General features: G+C 45.5%; 1 protein-coding gene across 9 annotated transcripts in view; it reads left to right on the top strand.

Moving 5' to 3' along the window:
* Positions 1-19,230, top strand: part of Arhgef11 (Rho guanine nucleotide exchange factor 11) — a 106,253-nt gene that overhangs the window by 83,143 nt on the left and 3,880 nt on the right. For 4 of the 9 annotated variants that reach the window (XM_069990234.1, XM_069990238.1, XM_069990237.1 and 1 more), the window contains 22 exons: positions 267-363; positions 515-637; positions 2,949-2,972; positions 4,311-4,455; positions 4,764-4,863; positions 5,614-5,643; positions 8,229-8,355; positions 10,547-10,726; positions 10,812-10,859; positions 11,060-11,247; positions 11,498-11,644; positions 12,121-12,200; positions 12,358-12,483; positions 12,901-13,018; positions 13,776-13,954; positions 14,471-14,546; positions 14,875-15,042; positions 15,789-15,879; positions 16,170-16,295; positions 16,723-16,784; positions 17,580-17,789; positions 18,278-18,640. In XM_069990234.1, the coding sequence (XP_069846335.1) occupies positions 267-363; positions 515-637; positions 2,949-2,972; positions 4,311-4,455; positions 4,764-4,863; positions 5,614-5,643; positions 8,229-8,355; positions 10,547-10,726; positions 10,812-10,859; positions 11,060-11,247; positions 11,498-11,644; positions 12,121-12,200; positions 12,358-12,483; positions 12,901-13,018; positions 13,776-13,954; positions 14,471-14,546; positions 14,875-15,042; positions 15,789-15,879; positions 16,170-16,295; positions 16,723-16,784; positions 17,580-17,789; positions 18,278-18,640 (2,808 nt within the window). The remainder of the gene's footprint in view (positions 1-266; positions 364-514; positions 638-2,948; positions 2,973-4,310; positions 4,456-4,763; positions 4,864-5,613; positions 5,644-8,228; positions 8,356-10,546; positions 10,727-10,811; positions 10,860-11,059; positions 11,248-11,497; positions 11,645-12,120; positions 12,201-12,357; positions 12,484-12,900; positions 13,019-13,775; positions 13,955-14,470; positions 14,547-14,874; positions 15,043-15,788; positions 15,880-16,169; positions 16,296-16,722; positions 16,785-17,579; positions 17,790-18,277; positions 18,641-19,230) is intronic. The other 5 variants (XM_069990232.1, XM_069990239.1, XM_069990240.1 and 2 more) reach the window with 3 other exon arrangements.

Genomic DNA, 19,230 nt, shown 5'->3' with positions numbered 1-19,230 from the left:
ATGGTTGATATTGTGTCCAATGAGATGGGCTTCAAAATTTCCTCTGATGGAGGAAAATGTTTTTGCCCTTGACTTGGACATGAAGATTCCAATCCTGAATTAAAAAATCATTTGAATGGAATAGAGGACTCCACTTCTTTTAATGGGGCATAAAGCTAGCCTCTCCTCCCAGGATGCTGAAGTTCCTTGAGAGGCTCAGCAGAAGCAACATCCTCCTCCTCCCCTAACAACTCATCCATTCTTTGTTCTCTGGGCTCCCATTACAGACTTTCGCCTACGGAACAGCGAAGATGCTCGTGGTATTCTCTGTGAAGCTCAGGAGGCAGCCATGCCAGAGATCCAGGAGCAGATTCATGACTATAGGTTTGCCAAGCCTTCCTACCACCAATGCCATTCCTCTCCCCTCAAACCCTCTTGGCCTTTCTCATTATCTCTGTGATGTGTGTTGTCTCGCTCTTTGTATTTGTTCTGTCCAGTGTGTATATTTGTCTTCTGCTTTGTGTTTCTGGTGTAGAACAAAGCGCACTCTGGGGCTAGGCAGCCTGTATGGTGAGAATGACCTGCTAGACCTGGATGGGGACCCTCTGCAAGAGCGTCAAATAGCTGAAAAGCAGCTGGCTGCCCTCGGAGATATCTTGTGAGTCTTCAGTTCCACTCCCATCCCCTGAACATACCAAACAAGTTGACAGATGTTTTGAGTCCGTTTTCAACCCTCTCCATTTCTTGCCTGATTCTCCTTCCCCTAAAAGACGAGACTAGCCAAACCTTCCCACTGCATTTCTCAGGCTAAGAGCTCCTGCTGTTCAAGGGTATTACAGGAGCTCCTCACAGTCATTGATTATGACAAGCCATGGATTTTAGGAACATAGTGTTCTTTCTGCTTTCCCTTTCCAGCTTTCTTCCTGACCTTCCTCCCTTCCTGCCTCTAATATGTCTTTGAATGAGACCAGCATACCCTATCTCTAATAGATGGAGTTCCTTCAGGAAGTCCAAAACAACCATTTTTTACTAAATACATCCAAAAAACTAATGTGTTTTCTAGGGGACTTAAGGTACATCTGCTTTTGTTATACTTTTCCAGTCCCATTTCTTAAAGCTCCCAAGGGATACCTGTGATTAGAGGCCCAGATCAGGCTTTATGGGAGCATCTTTTATCCCTATACTGCCTTTTGCTGAGTTATTAGTGTGGCCCTGGTCAAGTTATTCCATCTTGAATCCTTATCTACAAAATGATGGAAGTTAACCTAAATGATCTTGCTGCTGACATTTTCAACTCAGAAAATATCAGTGACTTTCCCATTGTATGCCAGATACTTGTGCATGGGTTTTTCCTTTGTGAAGCTTTTGCTGTGTTGCAAGTGGCTGCAATATAAGAGAAATAACTAGATTGTATTAGTATGGCAGAAATAACAAACACGGGGGGATAGGGAGGATAGAGGAGGATGCAGAGGGCCAGGAGTACCAGAGTCATGGGGTATAGTTTTAAATAGAGCATCAGAGTGAGCCACCTGATAAAAAGTAGCACTTGAGCAGTTAAAGAGACTGTTGGGGTTACCCTTGAAAACATCTCAGGGAAGAGGGTTCTAGGCAGAGAGAATAGCCAAGGCAAAATAGGAATGTGCTTAATACATGAGGAACAGTTAAGGAAACCAGTGTAAGCAAAGCAGAGTCAAAAGTATGTGATGGAGTGGGGGGGTGGGGGAAGGCTGAGAAGGGATGGGAACAAGAAACAAAGGAGGAGGCTACAATGCTTGATAAGAAATGTACTCATTATCTTGCCCATGTAATTGTAACCCCTCTGTACAGTATTTTCACAATAAAATAAAATAAAAAGTATGTGATGGAGAGAGAGAGAGATAAAAGGAGTGACAGCGTGAAGAGCTTGTGGACCACAGGGAGGTTGTATATCGGTGCTCCCTCACTGAGAAGCCATTGGATCCACCTGCAACTAAACTGTTGGGGAGGCAGGAGAACAAAGAAAGCCAGTTAATAGGCTCCACATGAACCCTCATAAAAGGATGATAGGGGAAAGCCTGTAATCCTAGCTACTCAGGAAGCTGAGATCTGAGGATCTCAGTTCAAAGCCAGCCTGGGCAGGAAAGACTCGTGAGACTCTTATCTCTAATAAACCACCATGAAAACCAGAAGTGGGTCTGTGACTAGCCTTGAGCTGAAGAGCTGAGGGTCAGTGCCCAGGCCCAGAATTCAAGCCCTATGACTGACAAAAAGGATGATAGGGGAGCCAGGCACCAGTGATTCATGCCTAAAATTAGAACTATTTGGAGGATCATGGTTTGAGGCCAGAGTGGGCAAAAAGAGTATAAAATACATCTCAACCAATAGCTGGGTGCAGTGTTGTGTGCCTACCATTCTAGCTATGCAGGAAGCTCAGATTAGGAGGATTATGGTTATCCAGGGCAGAAAAATATTCATAAGATACATCTCAGTAGATGAATCTGGGTATGGTGGTATTGTAGAGGATCATAGTCCTAGAAGGAAGAAAAAAGCAAGCTTCCATCTGAAAAATAACCATAGCATAAAAGGGCCTGGAAGTATGGCTCAAGCAGTAGAATACCTGCTTAGCAAATGCAAATCTCAGTTTCTTTTCCCTCCCCTAAGAAAATGATTACTGGCTGAGCTCCAGTGGCTCACATCTATAATCCTAGCTACTCAGGAGGCTGAGATCTGAAGACCATGATTCAAAGCCAGCCTGGGCAGGAAAGTCTATGAGACTCTTATCTCTAATAAACCACCAGAAAACTGGAAGTGGCTCTATGGCTCAAGTAGTAGAGCACTAGCCTTGACCCAAGAGTTCAGGGACAGCACCTAGAGTTCAAGCCCCAAGACTGACAGAAAAAAAAAAAAGTGATTACTCTCCTGCCAGCCTCCTCCCTAACCATCAGTCTGTGTCTTGCAGTCTGAGTCATTCATTCTTTATTTTCTTACAGGTCCAAATACGAGGAAGACAGAAGGTTAGTGAATCTGGTGTGGCTCATTTGCAACTTTCAAGCTCAGAAGAGTAAGGCTAAGTTATTCTGCTTTCCATGTCTGCCATCCACAGGGGATTCCTGGCATTTGTAGGATAATGATTTGTGAAAGTTTTATTCCCAGATGACTGTAACAATAACACATGCTCAGGAACCACTGTCTGGGAGTGTGAGTTTTTGTCCCTGTGACAGGCTGCCCTCCTAGCATTCCCAGACCAGCTTAGTCCAAATTAGTCCTTCCCTGTTTTTTTTTTGTTGTTGTTGTTTGTTTTTTGTTTTTTTCCTGAAACCACTTCTAAAAGAAGCAGTGAAGAAACTGGGCACCAGAGGCTTAAGCCTATAATCCTAGCTATGCAGGAGGATCAAGTTCTGAAGCCAACCTGGGCAAGAAAGTCCATGAGACTAATTAACTACCAAAAAGCTGGAACTGACACTGTGGCTCAAATGGTAGAGCACTAGCCTTGAGCAATAATACTCAGGGACAACACTCAGGCCCTGAGTTTAAGGTCCAGAACCAGCACCAAAAATAATAAAGAATGGTGACGGTAGCACCCACAGAGGGGAGCTGAGTGTAACACATCTCCTAGCACATATTATAATTTTTGTTTTGTTTTGTAGCCTACATTGTTTATTAGCTATGTTAAAATAAGTTTGAATTCTGAGTACTATACACTAAGTAGGGGAGAAAAGATGGATTAAAGTCTGTTTTAAGAGGACAGTAAAGCCAGCGCTAAAGCTTTATTACATTGGATCCACAAAGTGGATAATCTGTCTACTGAATTGTGGGTCACATACATTTTTAAGCACAGAACTCTGGACAGTTTCATTTGTGGCAATTGGAAGCTCCTTGACAGCATCTTTCCATCTCTTGTTTTCAGGGAGGGGAGGATAGCAAAGGCAGTATGCCTTGGTAGAGGTTAGTTGGCACTTTCACTTCCCCAACTGAATCACACATGTACACCTATGGATGTTAGCTGCAAACCTCATACAGTTTTCCCGGTTTACCCGTGGCTTAACCAGCTAAAGAATTGTTGGCTCATATCTTAGGGAATTGGTATTCTCCCCTAACCAACCATCATCCCCTCATGGGGAAGATTCTGCTTGATTTCTGTGTCCGCCAATGCACAGCATCTGACCAGCTTCTGCCTGCTGTCCCATGTGCTTATTCCAGACTCCCTTTGGAAAACTTAACCCATAACTACCCCTTTCCTACTCTCCTAACTGGTTGGGTAGACTGTGTTTGGAGCAAGATTTTGGCCCTCCACCTGCTGATAGGAGCATGCCTGGAGCTTTCTGGTTCATAGCACTCTTTCTTTCTTGCAGTACTCCCATGGGCTTTGCCCTAAATACTTATATGAACCATGCTGGGATCCGTCTTCGTGAGGCACGACCCTCCAGTACAGCTGAAAAGGCCCAGTCTGCCCCTGATAAGGACAAGTGGCTGCCTTTCTTCCCCAAGGCTAAGAAGGTAAAAGAGCTCCTCTAGATTATAGCTTCCTTTTCAGCAGTTCTCTGTGCTGAGATAGACCAAGAAAGCCATTTTGTAAGTAGCTGTATACCTCTACTTTTGAATATAGAGTCAGAAACCCGAGATGAGAGCAGGCCTTGCCTTCCTTCACACTTGACCAGAGTTGAACATGTCCCTTGGAGAACAAAGATGAATCAACTTTCCAGTTGTTCGTTTAGGACTAGTGTTGAGAGCAAGAGCAAAGTGATTAACAGCCATGTATGATGGATATTAAGACCTTCCCCAAATTTCAGTGCCTTCTCTCTCAGCAGAGCAGCAATTCCAAGAAAGAAAAGGATGCCTTGGAGGACAAGAAGCGAAACCCCATCCTCAAGTACATTGGAAAGCCCAAAAGCTCTTCTCAGAGCAGTGAGTATTTGGGATACAGTCTTGGCTACTCCTTGGACAGCGACCTCAGCCCTTCATATACCACTATGGTGGAGGAAAGGCTTCCTGTGTCTCTGGGAGCCACGGGCCTATACTCTTAGAGTGCAGCTTTCTCTTTATATTGCTGCTTTCTCCCCTTGCTGAATTCCTAGTGCAGCCTCTTGGACATAAGGGTGACTATTTTAGAGACAAAAAAGCTATGCCTAACCCTAAGTCTTAGTCTGAAAACTCAGAGCCAGTTATAACAACTAAATATCTATGAGACATATAATGAATGCCCTTTTCACTTTCATCCATGGGATTTGTCTATGCACCTGTGATCTTGTGTTGTGGGCCCTTAATGAGGGATTTGAGTGCTATTAAGTAGAAACGGTGATTGGGGGCAAGTTTGGGACCCAGAAGTTGCCCTAGTACCATCAGTAACCTAAAATACAATTGGCCCTCCCAGTAATCTCTTAACTAGCTGTGTATCATGCATCTGGAAACCAGTGTTGGCTTTGCCAAGTCAGTATCTTAAGTCCAGCCTGTCAGTGGTAATCTGTAAAGGGCAATGGTGTCCCCTTCTGAAATTGCTGCACTGGGGGAGGGGAGAAGGAAGGGATTCTTCTAGATCCACTTTGATTTTTGCCACTGCTGTTTCATTCCAGCTTGATACAATATTTTATTTTAATTCTTGAGACATTAATTTGACTTTTCATGGTTTACTTTTGTTTTTGTTTGTTTTTCTTTTAGCATTTCATATTCCCTTGTCCCCTGTGGAAGGTAAAAGGACCATTTTCTTTGGATTTATCTTTGCATTAGCATCCAATTTTCATCTCCCAAATCTTGGCCCTTTTTCATCTTATCTTTTCCTCTTTTTCTTCTCTTCATTTCTCTTATATATTCATCCTTGTTGTTAAAGCTGCTCTGTGACACAAACCCCTGGAGGAACCTGTCCTTGTCTGAGCTTCATGACCATCCTGCCTGTATTAGGTTCCAAAGGACAGGGGTCTTCCTTCCCCAGGCAGGGCCTCCTGGTGGTTCTGGCAGAGACCAGCCTTCTAGCAGTTTCCCCACAGTCTGAAGCGTTTTGTCTTTAACTCTGTCACCTTTCCATAGTTGTGTCAGTCATCTTTCTGTACTATGACAGTACCTAAGTAGGTTGCTGATCTCGGGGTAGGATAAGAATGCCAAGTGTCTACCTGCTCTTTAATTCAGACCGTATATGATTTTGTTTGGGGTTCTAAAGTCCCCAGGACACCAGACAAATGTGAATAGGTATCTAAAGACCAAACACTCACCAATGCTACAAAACCCCAGCATTGCCAGGCACTGGTGGCTCAAGCCTGTAATCCTAGCTACTCAGGATGCTGAGATTTGAGGATCACAGTTTAAAGCCAGCCCCGGGAAGGGAAGTCCGTGAAACTCTTATCTCCAAAAAACCACCCGAGAACCAGAAGTGGTGCTGTAGCTCAAATGGTAGAGTGCTTGCCTTGAGCTGAAGAGCTGAGGGACAGCGCCCAGGACCAGAGTTCAAGCCCCACGACCAATAAAAAAAGCAAAAAAAAAAACCAGCATTGAGAGTTTTTTTTGACATTTACAGTTATCAACTAGCACCACTATTTTTCTGATTGCTAGCAACACAATTCACTTTTATTCAGATCCATTATTCAGAAATTGGAGAAAGGGAAACAGAGGCTACTAGTGAAACTTTGCTTTTTAAAAATGTCTTCTGGGCTAAGGATATGGCTCAAGTGGTAGAAGGCCTGAGCTCAAACTCTAGTGCTACTAAATAAATAATGAAATATTCTTTCTACCTATTTCTCCTTATTACTCTGAGTAACATAGCAGATCTTGGGGCTTTGCCTATTTCTTGTCATTGCTAGTATTTAACTGTCACAAACTGGGCATTTTCTAAGTAACTAGTACGAGAGAAGACAATGGCTTCTACCTTGTGCCTTTCAGGTATAGGATGTTCCTAGGCTCTCACATCATCACCCAACTAGACTGGTTCAGAGCTATGGGTGCATGATGATCCAGATGCTAACTTCCAAATTGGAGTGATAGTGACAGCCTAAAACTTAAACCCAACCACTTATGCCATTGCAGAAAAATACTGCTCTAGCCGCCTGATTCAAGAGTGGGATTGGAGACAGAGAGCAACAAAATGGGTTTTGTTCTCTTTGGCTTAGAAATTTTCCTATGAAAGTCAAGTTTTGAAATAGGTTTGTAAGCCTGTATATGTGGATATGAGAATTTCTAAAGTCTCTTAGTCTAGTTATGATCAGGCTTGGACCGCCTAGGATATTTACACTGACTTCCCTGTCCCACTGGTCTTAAGCAAGCTTAGTTACTGTAATCTCATAGGTCTCAAGCTGAGCTTTTCCCTGAAGACAAACTCCTCAGCTTTTCTCTGGCTGCCAGCTGTTGTGCCCTGGGTCTAAGTCCTCCTCCTAAGTGACAGTTCCTGTGTGTCTTCGGACCTCCTCTTGCCCTCTCTGTCTCCTTGATCCAAGGATGTCTTCCTTTATAAGCTTAGGAAGGGGGCTAGGATTTGAATGCCACTTCCTCCTAAGTGACTAGTGTCAGGTTTCTTAGTGATGAAGTGCAGAGATGGGATGGGGGAAGGTAAAACAAGATAGAGTCAAGAGGAAAAAAGAAAAACAGAAACAGTGAGTTCTAAAATAGAATGTTTGAAGCCAGGCACTGGTGGCTCACGCCTGTAATCCTAGCTACTCAGGAGGCTGAGATCTGAGGATGTTCAAAGCCATCCCAGGCAGGAAAGTCCATGAGACTCTTATCTCCAATAAACCACTAGAAAACCAGAAGTGGTGCTGTGGTTCAAGCAGTAGAGCGCGCCTTGAGCTGAAGAGCACAGGGACTGCGCCCAAGTCAAGCCTCACGACCGACCAAAATAAATAAAATAAAATAAAATAGAATGTTTGAAAAATGCCTGATATGAGTTGGCAATATGACCCATTTTCACGTGATACATATTTTTGGCATTCCTGGCTTTTCTTTTTTTAAAAAAAAAAAACTTGTCCTGTGGCTTAGAAAAAGCTTAGTCAGGGGTTTCAAGCAGAAGAATGTGAGAGCCAAAAGAAAATTTCATAGACAATGTACTTTCATACCCTCTCATTTTGTACATAAGGAAAGAGTAGCTCTAGAAAAGTCAAGTGACCACCCAAGGCCATGCTCCATAGTCGTAGAAAAGCCAGGACTAGAGCCATGTCTCCTGCCTCTTGGTCCCTTACTGTCCTCATCCATGCTTGCTCATTGCTATCTTCTGGGCTAGAGGGGAGTGAGGGCCTTGAGAAGTCATCTCAGAACAGAAAGCATAGTATCCTTCATTTTCTTTTTGCCTGCAGTCAAGCCAGGCAATGTGAGGAACATCATTCAGCACTTTGAGAACAGCCAACAGTATGATGCCCCAGAACCAGGGACGCAACGACTCTCAACAGGAAGTTTTCCTGAAGATCTGCTGGAGAGTGACAGGTAGCAGTAGCTGAATGGGGCGTGCCAACACCCAAGAAATGTGGCATGGGCAGAGTTTGGCACTAGAGTTTAACTCCAGCTGCCTTATCCCTGTCCACTAGACTATAAGGTCCTTCTGTAGGTTTTCTTCTCTACTCCCAACCTCCCCACCTTAGATAGCTTCAGAAGATACACTGTTTATTGATAATTAGACCAGTGAAAGAACAGAGGTTCCCCAGAAACTGGGCATAAAATTTAACTTAGTAAATACTAGAAGTTACTTTGGATTCACTACCTGACTACTCAGTAGCCTCCATTCCAAGAAGATTATATTATGTAACAGCTAATCAGAAAACAATAAGCAACAAGATAGAGTGCTGTATAGAGTGGGGTAAAGGAATTCCTGAAAAATGAAAGACCCAGACAGGCAGAAGAAAATGTTTGCTACTTATAATGAAGAAAATAATAGAGGAAATTCTGTTGCTAGCACTTTAGAGATGAGCAATTCAATTGTGAACATGAGGTGTTGTCTTTAGCAAAGAGATGTAGAGCTGGATGATTTTAAATGGACTGTTCCTTCCTTTTCAAAAGAACAGGGTCTAGGCTTGGTAGTTCATGCCTATAATCCCAGACTTCAGAAATTGAGGCAAGAGGATTGTGAGTTCAGTGTAGCCAGCTAGAGCTACATAGTGACATCCTACCTCAAAAGAAAAGAAGAGAACTGAGCCTTAGCATCTCATATTCTGCGTCTCTGTCAGGTTCTAACTAGAATCCTTGACTGATATTTACACCTGCTCTAGGACTTACTTGCTCTTGACTATGGCATGACAGCAATCAAGTCATGTCTAAGCTTCGACAGCTCACACTTAACAGTGAAAATTGCCTATAATCAGAAATACGCATGCAGATCCAAGTTAGCCTTAAGGTATAGTTCTACAGTCTTGTGTATAGGGAAATAATATAGTCAAGTCTGAAAACCCCTGAGATGGAGTGCAGGTAGGCACAGGCAAGTCAGTGAGTGGCAATGTGGATATTCATGTCATTTTGCTTTTGAAATAACTATCAACTAAATCCAATTCTCCTGTTTAAATGCAATATTATTCTTTCTGTTCATATTAAGCCTTTATAAACTTAGCACATGTTAAAAGACATTGCCATTGTGGAAATTGACATAAATTTGGGAGCAGGAAACATTGCAATTTGGGGATTATTTATAAATTTGCATTCTTGGCCATGCTAAGTAAATTTGCTAAAGATATTTTAAGCAGAAGCCTTATGATTTAATTATTGTAAATTCATTTTCAATCTTGGAAGAATAGTAGCAAACAATTCTGATATTGTTATAGATACTCAGCAGGTATAAAAATGCCCCAGTTCTAGAAGTCAGTCCCTTAGGAATTTTTGGCCAGTTAGACTTTATGCCTCACTTCTTTGAGAAGGCGTTACTCATTTCTGGGGACTTGTACAAAGTGTTGTAGCTCTGCAGCCTCATAACAGATGAGGTTTGTGGTGCTTATGTGTTACACTGATGACACTGATGAAAATGGTCTTTAGTTAGTATGGGTTAGAATTGTTCTAACAAATTTCTGAGAGGCTGAGTTCAGTAGGGGATCAGTTGGTAGTTTGTTTTTAACCTTATAGACAAACTGTCAGGCCCCAGGAGGTAAGCTCCATGTTGAATCCTCTGATGAATGGAGATCAGGGCAAGGCCTTTGGCTCCCTTGCTGTGCTATTAAGAGCTCTCCAGATATTTCCAGGCCTTCTCTAGTTCCAGAAGCAGAACAGGATGTAGATTAGTAATAATATCAGCAAAAAGCCAGTCCAGCAGGGCCACAGTAGTCGGGGGCAGCATCCAGGGGCATCCAGGGGTCAGAGAAGCCAGCTGTCTCATTGCTGATGCACTGCAGGACTCCACAGAGAACAGAGAGTAGCACTGAAGTTGTCCACACTTCCAAGCCCCAGAGATGCACAATGCACAGAGTCAAACTCCAACCTACTTGTAGCCAAGGCCCTTCCTTGAAGCATTCTCCCAAGTCCTCTTGCTTCCTAGAAGAGAAAGAGTTTGTGTAGAAGCCAGTGTGACTTGTCATTAAGAAGCTTCTGTACCCAGGTTTTCTAGCCATGTGGGATTAGTGAAGTACTGTTAGATGGGGCAACAAGTAAAAGCCGGCAAGGACATAAGATCCCAAAGTCTCCTGTCCCTCCCTACCAGTTCACGCTCAGAGATTCGCCTGGGCCGCTCTGAGAGCCTCAAGGGCCGAGAAGAGATGAAGCGGTCCCGGAAGGCAGAGAATGTGCCTCGTTCTCGAAGTGATGTTGACATGGATGCTGCTGCTGAGGCAACTCGCCTCCACCAGTCAGCCTCATCCTCTGCCTCTAGCCTCTCTACTAGGTAGGCAACCTCCAGGGGCTCCACCTATTGCTGTTGGGTAAGGGATGGGATTCAGAATTGCTGAGAGTTAACATTCCTTCCACAGGTCTCTTGAGAACCCAACCCCTCCCTTCACTCCAAAAATGGGCCGCAGGTGAGTGGTAGACATATTAATACTTGTGTTTAGTATTTCTGTGGCCCATACTTGCTCAGACATTCTCTTACTCAAAGTAGCTGGCTAAGTGTAAATCTCCTCTTTATATGTCCAGGACAAGCAAATTGGGTAGGAGTGGGAAAGACCAAAACTAGTCACTTCCTCCCATGTGGTCAAGCTAAGCTGCCTGTTTTTCCCAGGAGCATTGAGTCCCCCAGCCTGGGATTCTGCACAGATGTCCTCCTTCCTCACCTCCTGGAGGATGATCTGGGCCAGCTGTCTGACCTGGAACCAGAGCCTGATGCCCAAAATTGGCAGCACACGGTGGGCAAGGACGTGGTAGCAGGGCTGACCCAGAGGGAGATTGATCGGCAAGAGGTCATCAATGGTGAGAATCTGCCTGCTTCCTCTATCTCCATTTCCACTTTGTGGGAACAGGTGGAGAACACCTAAGACATGAGAAGAGGTAAATAGAGGTGGGCCCTGAAAGCAGAATTAGATCCACCTCAATTCTAGCCTTGTCATGAGAGAAATCAACCTCATGTTCTCCCCAAAATTAGAATGGCATGGGGACCAAGTAGTGACTCTAGATACTTCCTGATCTGTTTTCTCCCTGTCTTGTCACAACCACTGCTCAGAGCTGTTTGTGACCGAAGCTTCCCACCTGCGCACGCTCCGGGTCTTGGACCTCATCTTCTACCAGCGAATGAAGAAAGAGAACCTAATGCCACGGGAGGAGCTGTCTCGGCTCTTCCCTAACCTGCCTGAACTCATAGAGATTCACAGTAAGAAGTTTGGGCCCTTCAAACTCCCTCTGCTAATTATGTGTCCCAGTTTGTCCCTTCCCCACCCTCCCAGCCTGGATCCCACTGTGTAAATATCCACCAGTCCTCTGAAAAACCCTCCAGTCCCCACTCCCAAACATAGAGTCTGGCAATATAGCTTAACCCAGGCATCTGTTTTTGTTTTTGTTTTTGTTTTGTTGTTTTGTTTCTTTTTTCGGTCGTGGGACTTGAACTCTGGGTCTGTGCACTGTCCCTCAGCTCTTTACTTCAAGGCTAGCACTCTACCACTTGAGCCACAGCACCACTTCTGGTTTTCTGGTGGTTTATTGGAGATAAGAGTCTCATGGACTTTCCTACCTGGGCTGGCTTTAAACCATGATCCTCAGATCTCAGCCCCCTGAGTAGCTAGGATTACAGGCGTGAGCCACCGGCACCCGGCAACCCAGGCATTTCTATTTCATCTCTCCTCACCCCAGATTCCTGGTGCGAAGCCATGAAGAAGCTCCGGGAGGAGGGCCCCATCATCAAAGACATCAGTGACCTCATGCTGGCTCGAGTATGGTTCCAAACTTTTACCAATGGCAAGGAGGAGATTGGACAAGGCGGGGTTCCATTACTCAAGTCTAGGGAATTTGGCAGAATCTAGGGTACTCCGGGAGCCAGTTCCTGGCAGAGGTTGTGATACCTGCATTGGTGTTATTCTGCCTCTTCAGTTTGACGGTCCTGCTCGAGAAGAACTCCAGCAAGTGGCTGCACAGTTCTGTTCCTACCAGTCAATAGCCCTAGAGCTGATCAAGACCAAGCAGCGCAAGGAGAGCCGATTCCAGCTCTTCATGCAGGTATATAGCACTGTACCTCAGTCCTCTCTCATCTCCACCAACTTCACCAAGGATCTCCTGACCTCTCCCTTCTGGTCCCCAGCCTCTTCTCTCTACTGAAGAGGACAAGCAGTGGTGCCCTCTGATCTAGAGGCAGTAGCCAGAAGGCCTACCTTGTATATCAGTACTAGTGTGCACTTAGACTAATCCCAATTTCCTTATCTGTAAAATAGGAATACCTGCCCTTCTGTTTTGACCACTCCTGCTTTGTGTTGTTGTCTCCTTTCTACCTCCAAACCTTCCCTAAACACTGAAAGAAGAGCTGCCACCATTTCTGAGTTACTCATCTGGGATTAGGACCTGCTCGACATTTTCATACCCCTCTTGTCATTTCCCTATCAACAGTTGAACTTTTTCTTTGTGCCCCCTGCTGTATAGGAAGCTGAGAGCCACCCTCAGTGCCGAAGACTACAGCTTAGAGACCTTATTATCTCTGAGATGCAGCGGCTCACCAAGTATCCTCTGCTACTGGAGAACATCATCAAGCACACAGAGGGTAGGACATGGGGAGGGCCAGTTCTAGAGGATACCCAACCTCTTTTCAGATTCTCATTCTGGCGTTCTTGCTCTATGATGGAGCAAATCACTGGACCTTTATGTACTTTTCTGGTGAGTCTCAAAAGGGAAATGATTATAAATGTGTCTTAGAAAATAAAAGGTCCTCAATAAGCAAGAAAAGTGGACTACTACTGGCTTATATTGGGGTTTTTGTTCAGATCTAGAAAGCATCCAGGTGAATGACCCAGGCTGGTACCTTGGTTCCTCTCTCGATGATTGTAGCTTCATACCAGGAGTGGTGCTAGATTTTAGCCTCCATTCATACCCATTGGACACCTGTCTGTGGTGCACCATATATGGTAACACTAGAAGAATAGAAGACAGCCACACAAGGGGGTCTAGCTACAGTTCTGTCACTGTCCTGAGATCATGAGTATCCTTTACTCACTTGGATTTCACACATTGGTCAGAATAGAGGGTATTGAGAACTTCAACTTTCGAACAGACATAATTCCTATAATTACCCACAGCAGAACTGTGATGTAGGCAGGTATTCTCAAAGCTGTGTCTATACAATAATGTCTGTATAGAAGGCTTAGTAAAAGTAACCCTGCCATGTGAGATCTTAATCTACACCCCTGCTTGCTGGTTTGAGGCAAGCTAGTCACAGTGCATATGGGTAGACAGATAAGATCTGATTCTGTGATGCACTTCCAAAGCAGAGCCCTTAACATTACTGCTTGCCTATTTGGTAGGTGGCACATCTGAGCATGAGAAGCTATGCCGGGCCCGGGACCAGTGTCGGGAGATTCTCAAATTTGTGAATGAAGCAGTGAAGCAGACAGAGAACCGGCACCGATTAGAGAGCTACCAGAAACGTCTGGATGCCACTGCTCTAGAAAGGGCCAGCAATCCCCTGGCAGCAGAATTCAAGGTAGGAGATAATTGCACATACATCCTTTCATGTATACTTTTAGGGTACCCTTAGGAGCAAAACTTAATCTTAGAGACAAGGTATATGGGCCACCTGTGACAGGGTAACATGGTGGGCTGCAGGAGTAACAGTTATTGTCACCCATCTGTAATGAACAGAGTATACATCCTCACTAAGTACAAGATATTGGAATTCAGCTCTAGAGAGTGAGATGAGATAGGACTTGAGGTGGGGTGGAGATCATTTGTAGGAAACAAAGCATGACCTCCTAGGAAGGTAGACAGCACGTCATAGAAGCTTGATGGAGGGAGACTCAAGCCAGAGTCCTTAGTATATTCCCCAAAGTAGCACAAGCTATGTGATTTCATAGTCATTCTTTTATTTCTCTTTATTGCCCACAAGAACATAAGGACAGTAAGTGTTTCCTGCCCACTACTTTCCTAGTGCCGTAAGATAGTGTCTGTATATGGTAGCTTCTTGCATACTTACAAATGAGTGATGGTGTCTCCTTAACAGAGCCTGGATCTTACAACCAGGAAGATGATCCATGAGGGACCTCTGACTTGGAGGATCAGCAAGGATAAGACTTTGGGTATGTACCAGGGGCCGGGAATGAGAAGGGATCTGTGGTGAGTGGGCTTCTCCAGAGCCTTTCCCTCTCTTGTCACATATGTCAAGAAGCTGTTGCTCTGAAGGGGGGGTGGGGTAGCTAATAGCGAGTCACAATAAAATAGGATAGTAACACAGAGCTCCTTAAGCACAGCATGGGAAGGAAGGAACCAGAGAGAAAAGGAATTAGGATCATTAGACTCCCAAGGCTTCCTAGTCCCTGAACACAGATATCTGAGAACCTCTTATCCCCTTGTACTAAGGAATGAATAAGCAGCAGAGCATGCCTGAAACCCCTGTTATCCCCACAGACCTCCACGTGCTGTTGCTGGAGGACCTGCTAGTGCTGCTGCAGAGACAGGACGAGCGGCTACTGCTCAAGTGCCACAGCAAGACGGCTGTGGGCTCCTCGGACAGCAAGCAAACCTTCAGCCCTGTTCTGAAGCTTAACGCTGTGCTCATCCGTTCTGTGGCCACAGGTACTTATAAGGAGACATTCTGACAGGCCTGGAGCTCTAGGCCAGGATCACTGTTAACCTTTTGCAGGCAATGATCTGGGGCCTTGCAGGATTTGTTCATCTGTGTTCCTTTCCTCTTATCCTGACCCAGTCTTTTCAGAAGATTAGGCAAGGTGAAGAATATGATAGGGACTAAGATGCAAATGGACTATTCCGGAGCAGGAGTGGTAACCCTCCAGGGCACTAAGGGGTGTGGGATTAGATACCTGGTTTGGGCTGAGAATGTTGGGACAGGATTGGGAGAACTGGACAGAAGGACAAGACAGGCATTCTTGCTGCAAGAGTGCCTCAAGCAGAACATGGCTGCAGATAATGGCAATACCTGCTACACAGCCAAGACAGATGTCAGAGGTAAGCAGGGAGACGGGGATTAGGGACAGAACTTGGCAACCACATTCTGCAGCTTCATCTACATCTATAATGTGTGGGTAATATCTATCACGCTCTTAAAAGAGTCAAAAGAGATAGAGATGATGGGTATGAAAGGCATAAATGTGCCATACACAGGTCAGTTCTCAGTTATTAGTCTAGCAGGGCAGTGAGGATAGCCATTGAATTGCCTCTCAAGTGATTCTGGTAACTCACATTTACCTCATGCTGTATTTTCATCTATGTTGATAGCCAAGGCTTTTAGCTTGTCTGGGCCCAGACTATAGTCACAGCTGCCACCTCCAATCCATGACCTCAACCTTTCTTTTCTCACCTAGATAAACGGGCATTCTTCATCATCTGCACCTCTGAACTGGGCCCTCCCCAAATTTATGAACTGGTCGCATTGACATCATCAGACAAGAACACGTGAGAATTGATTGAGGGGCCAGGGTGGTGTGTATGATGATTGTGGACAGTGAGGCCAGGGCCAGGCCCCAGAGCAGTCACTGGGAAGGAACTGGGGAAGGAAAAGTGGAAGGCAGGACAGGCCCAGAGAAACCATAAGGGGATTGTCACTGTAGCAAAGGGTCTCTAGAACATGATGTGTAAGGGACTTTGAGGCCTTGGAGCAGAGGGATCTGCAGCCTTGTTTTCTAGCCTTGTTTGCCTAGCCTTGTTTTTAACCATCAGTCTTCTCTTTTCCTGCTGAGCAACAGATGGATGGAACTCTTAGAAGAGGCTGTGCGGAACGCCACCAGGCACCCCGGGGCTACCCCAACACCCATTCACCCCCCACCTCCTGGCCCCCAGGAACCACTTCATCAGGACCCCACTCCCAGCAGGTGTGTGCTTAGCCCTGCAGTTCCCCAGCCATTCCCACTCCAAGCTGCTTGTTTCCTGCTGCTTCTAAGCCCTTCACTCCTAGAGTGGATAACCTCAGTAGGGAACTGCCCCAAGCTCCAGCAGATGGAGAAACATATCCATCTTTCTCTTCCTTCTGTCCCCTGGCTATAATGAAAACCATATCTGAAGTAGGATCACAGGTGTAGAACTCAGGACTAGAGAAGCTGGGTTAGCACCCACCGTCTGTCCAGGTCATCTGCCAGTCAGGTGATGAGACCCCACACTTTGCTTCTCGGACCCTGCTCTTTCAATGCCTGTTCTACGTAGGGCATCCTGGAATTTCATGACATCTTGATCTCTTGGCTAGCAAAGTCAGATCTACTACCAGATGATCTGTTTTCACACTTGGTTGGTTTCTCCCCTCAGGGTAAGACTAGATGACTCGGAAGTATACCAAAGTGAGCGAGAACCTGAGGAGCCACCTGGAGGTAAGGGCCCTGTAAAAGTCTAACCTAGTCTGTGGCAGGCACAGGTCAGGTGAGGGTGTGGAGTGATGGGAAAGTTCATCAAATCGAGAGGTATGGGGTTTGATCAAATTAGTAGAGAAGAAACAGGAGGAGGGAGTCTTGTGAAGGAAGAACAAACTGACACTAGCTCACTTCACCAGACTCCTCTGCCTCCCAGAGTGGCAGGATTAAGTCGGGAAAGAAGGAAGACAGAAGCAGTCTGGTTGACTCCAAGGGCCTTTCAATGCCTCATCAAGATGCATGCAGAACACAGGAAACATTAGGGTACATAGAACAATGGGTCTAAGATGTTCATACTGGGATGGGATGGAGGGGAACAGTACTCAAATAGTATGTGAAATAACTAAGACTCTTGGGTTCAGGGAGAAATCTTGGGCTTCTTGGCTAACTTACTGCTCCATTTCCTTTTGCTTCTAATGCTTTTCCTTCTAACTTCCACACCTCCTTTCAGACCTTCCTTGCAATGTCCTCTTTGCAATAATGCCTGTAGAGCTCACTACTTTCTAACAAATGGCATAATTTATTTATTATTTCTCTATGGACCTGAATTAGAAGTTAAGGTCCTAAAATAATGCAAGGGATATTTGTTTTATCTACTGATGTATGCCAAGAGTCTGAGACCGTAGCTGGCCATAGCAAGTGCTTGGTAAGCCTCTGTAGAGTTTCCCAAGGTGTCCTGGCCTCTTGGACTCACAGCTAGACATGGACTCGTTCTATACATACCCTTGCCTGACCCTCCCCTCTCATCCAAAACAGGCACTGGGCCCCAGCAGGGAATCCAAGGGAAGCCAGAGAAGACTGAGCAGCGGGAGGGCAGTACAGAGAAAGAGGAGCTGGGAACCCTGTCTCACCCTTCCCCCTGTGGGGATGGGGAGAACAGGGACATCGGGACAAGGGATCCCATCCACCTGGTCCTCCCAGGCCCTCTGTTCATGGAAGGACTTGCTGATTCAGCCCTGGAAGATGGTGAGTGCTTTGATGCTCCTTTCATGAACCTCTGGTCCCTTAGGAACATGATCAGTGTAGACTTAACCTACTCAAAGTTCATTCTCCCTGGGTTGTTTGGGTTTGTTTTGTCTTGTGCCAGTCCTGGCACTTGAAACTCAGAACCTGGACACTGTCCCTGAACTTTTTAGCTTAAGGTTAGCACTCTACCGCTTGAAGTACAGCTCCACGTTTGGCTTTAGTTAATTGGAGATAAGAATCTCATGAGATTTCTGGCTTGGGCTGGCCTCAAACTTCAATCTTCAGATCTCAGCCTCCTGAATAGCTAGGATCACAGGTATGGGTCATCTGCTCCTGGCTCTTCCTGGTTTTTCTAGATGGTACCCCAGCTAGTTAGCTAGAGCTCTCCAGACCTGCTGTGGCCGTGGTAAATTGACTTGACCATGTTACGGCATGAGGGAATAGTTTAGTCTTGTGCTAGGAAAGCCATCACTCTTTTTCCTCCTCAGTGGAGAACCTGCGACACCTGATCCTCTGGAGCCTGCTTCCAGGTCACACCATGGAGACTCAGGCTGCTGGGGAGCCCGAGGACGACCTGACACCTACTCCTTCTGTCATCAGCATCACCTCTCACCCATGGGACCCGGGCTCCCCAGGGCAAGCTCCCCCTGGGGGTGAGAGGGACAATGCCCAAATTCCAGAGCGAGAGAGAAGTCAGCCAGGACAGGAAGATGAGGCTTTCTGTTCTCTAGCACATCTTCCCCCAAGGACTAGGAACTCTGGTATCTGGGAATCTCCCGAGCTGGATAGGAATTCAGCTGAACAGATTGCCAATGCAGAAGCATCAGGAAGTTACAAAGTCGTAAGAAAAGGTAAAATGCATTGAAGTGTCTGCAGGTGACACAAGCGCCACTTTTGCTAATGTGGAAGCAGGTCTTCCAGCTGGGTCCTTCCTTCTCCATCTTTATCCTGGGTACTATGTGAGCAAAGTGTAGACTGGGTCAGAAGGAGGCAGATTGATATTATTGTGCTTAAAATGGCTTTGGAGTTAGACAGGAAAGGTTCAGATTCCTAGCTTAGTACTTAATGTGACCTTAGACAAAATTCAGATCATCTCTAAACTTCTGTAACATGAAAACATGGAAGTGACACTGTGGCTCAAAGTGGTAAAGCACTAGCCTTGAGCACCCAGGCCCTAAGTTCAAGCCCCAAGACCAACAACTAAAAAAAAGAAAAAGAAAAAGAAAATATTGCCTACTGCCCAGCTAGCACGAACCATCATTGGTATTTTGTTCTTTACCATCCTTGCAGTCCTAAGGAAAAGATGTGTGGCTCTTCCTAGAAACCTCAGACCTGCAAAGATAAGGGCAGATGATCACAGCCTGTCCCTCCCGTTATAGTAGTGAAGGGGAAGAGACAGCGGAAGAGAGTGGAAGGGCTGGGGGCACATGGAAAGAGCAGG

This window comes from Dipodomys merriami, unplaced genomic scaffold (assembly GCF_024711535.1).
Source record: "Dipodomys merriami isolate MVZ:Mamm:240054 unplaced genomic scaffold, mDipMer1.0.p SCAF_392, whole genome shotgun sequence".
Lineage (NCBI taxonomy): Eukaryota > Metazoa > Chordata > Mammalia > Rodentia > Heteromyidae > Dipodomys > Dipodomys merriami.
The sequence above is the reverse complement of the archived record's forward strand: the minus strand, read 5'-3'. Positions and strand labels throughout refer to the sequence as shown.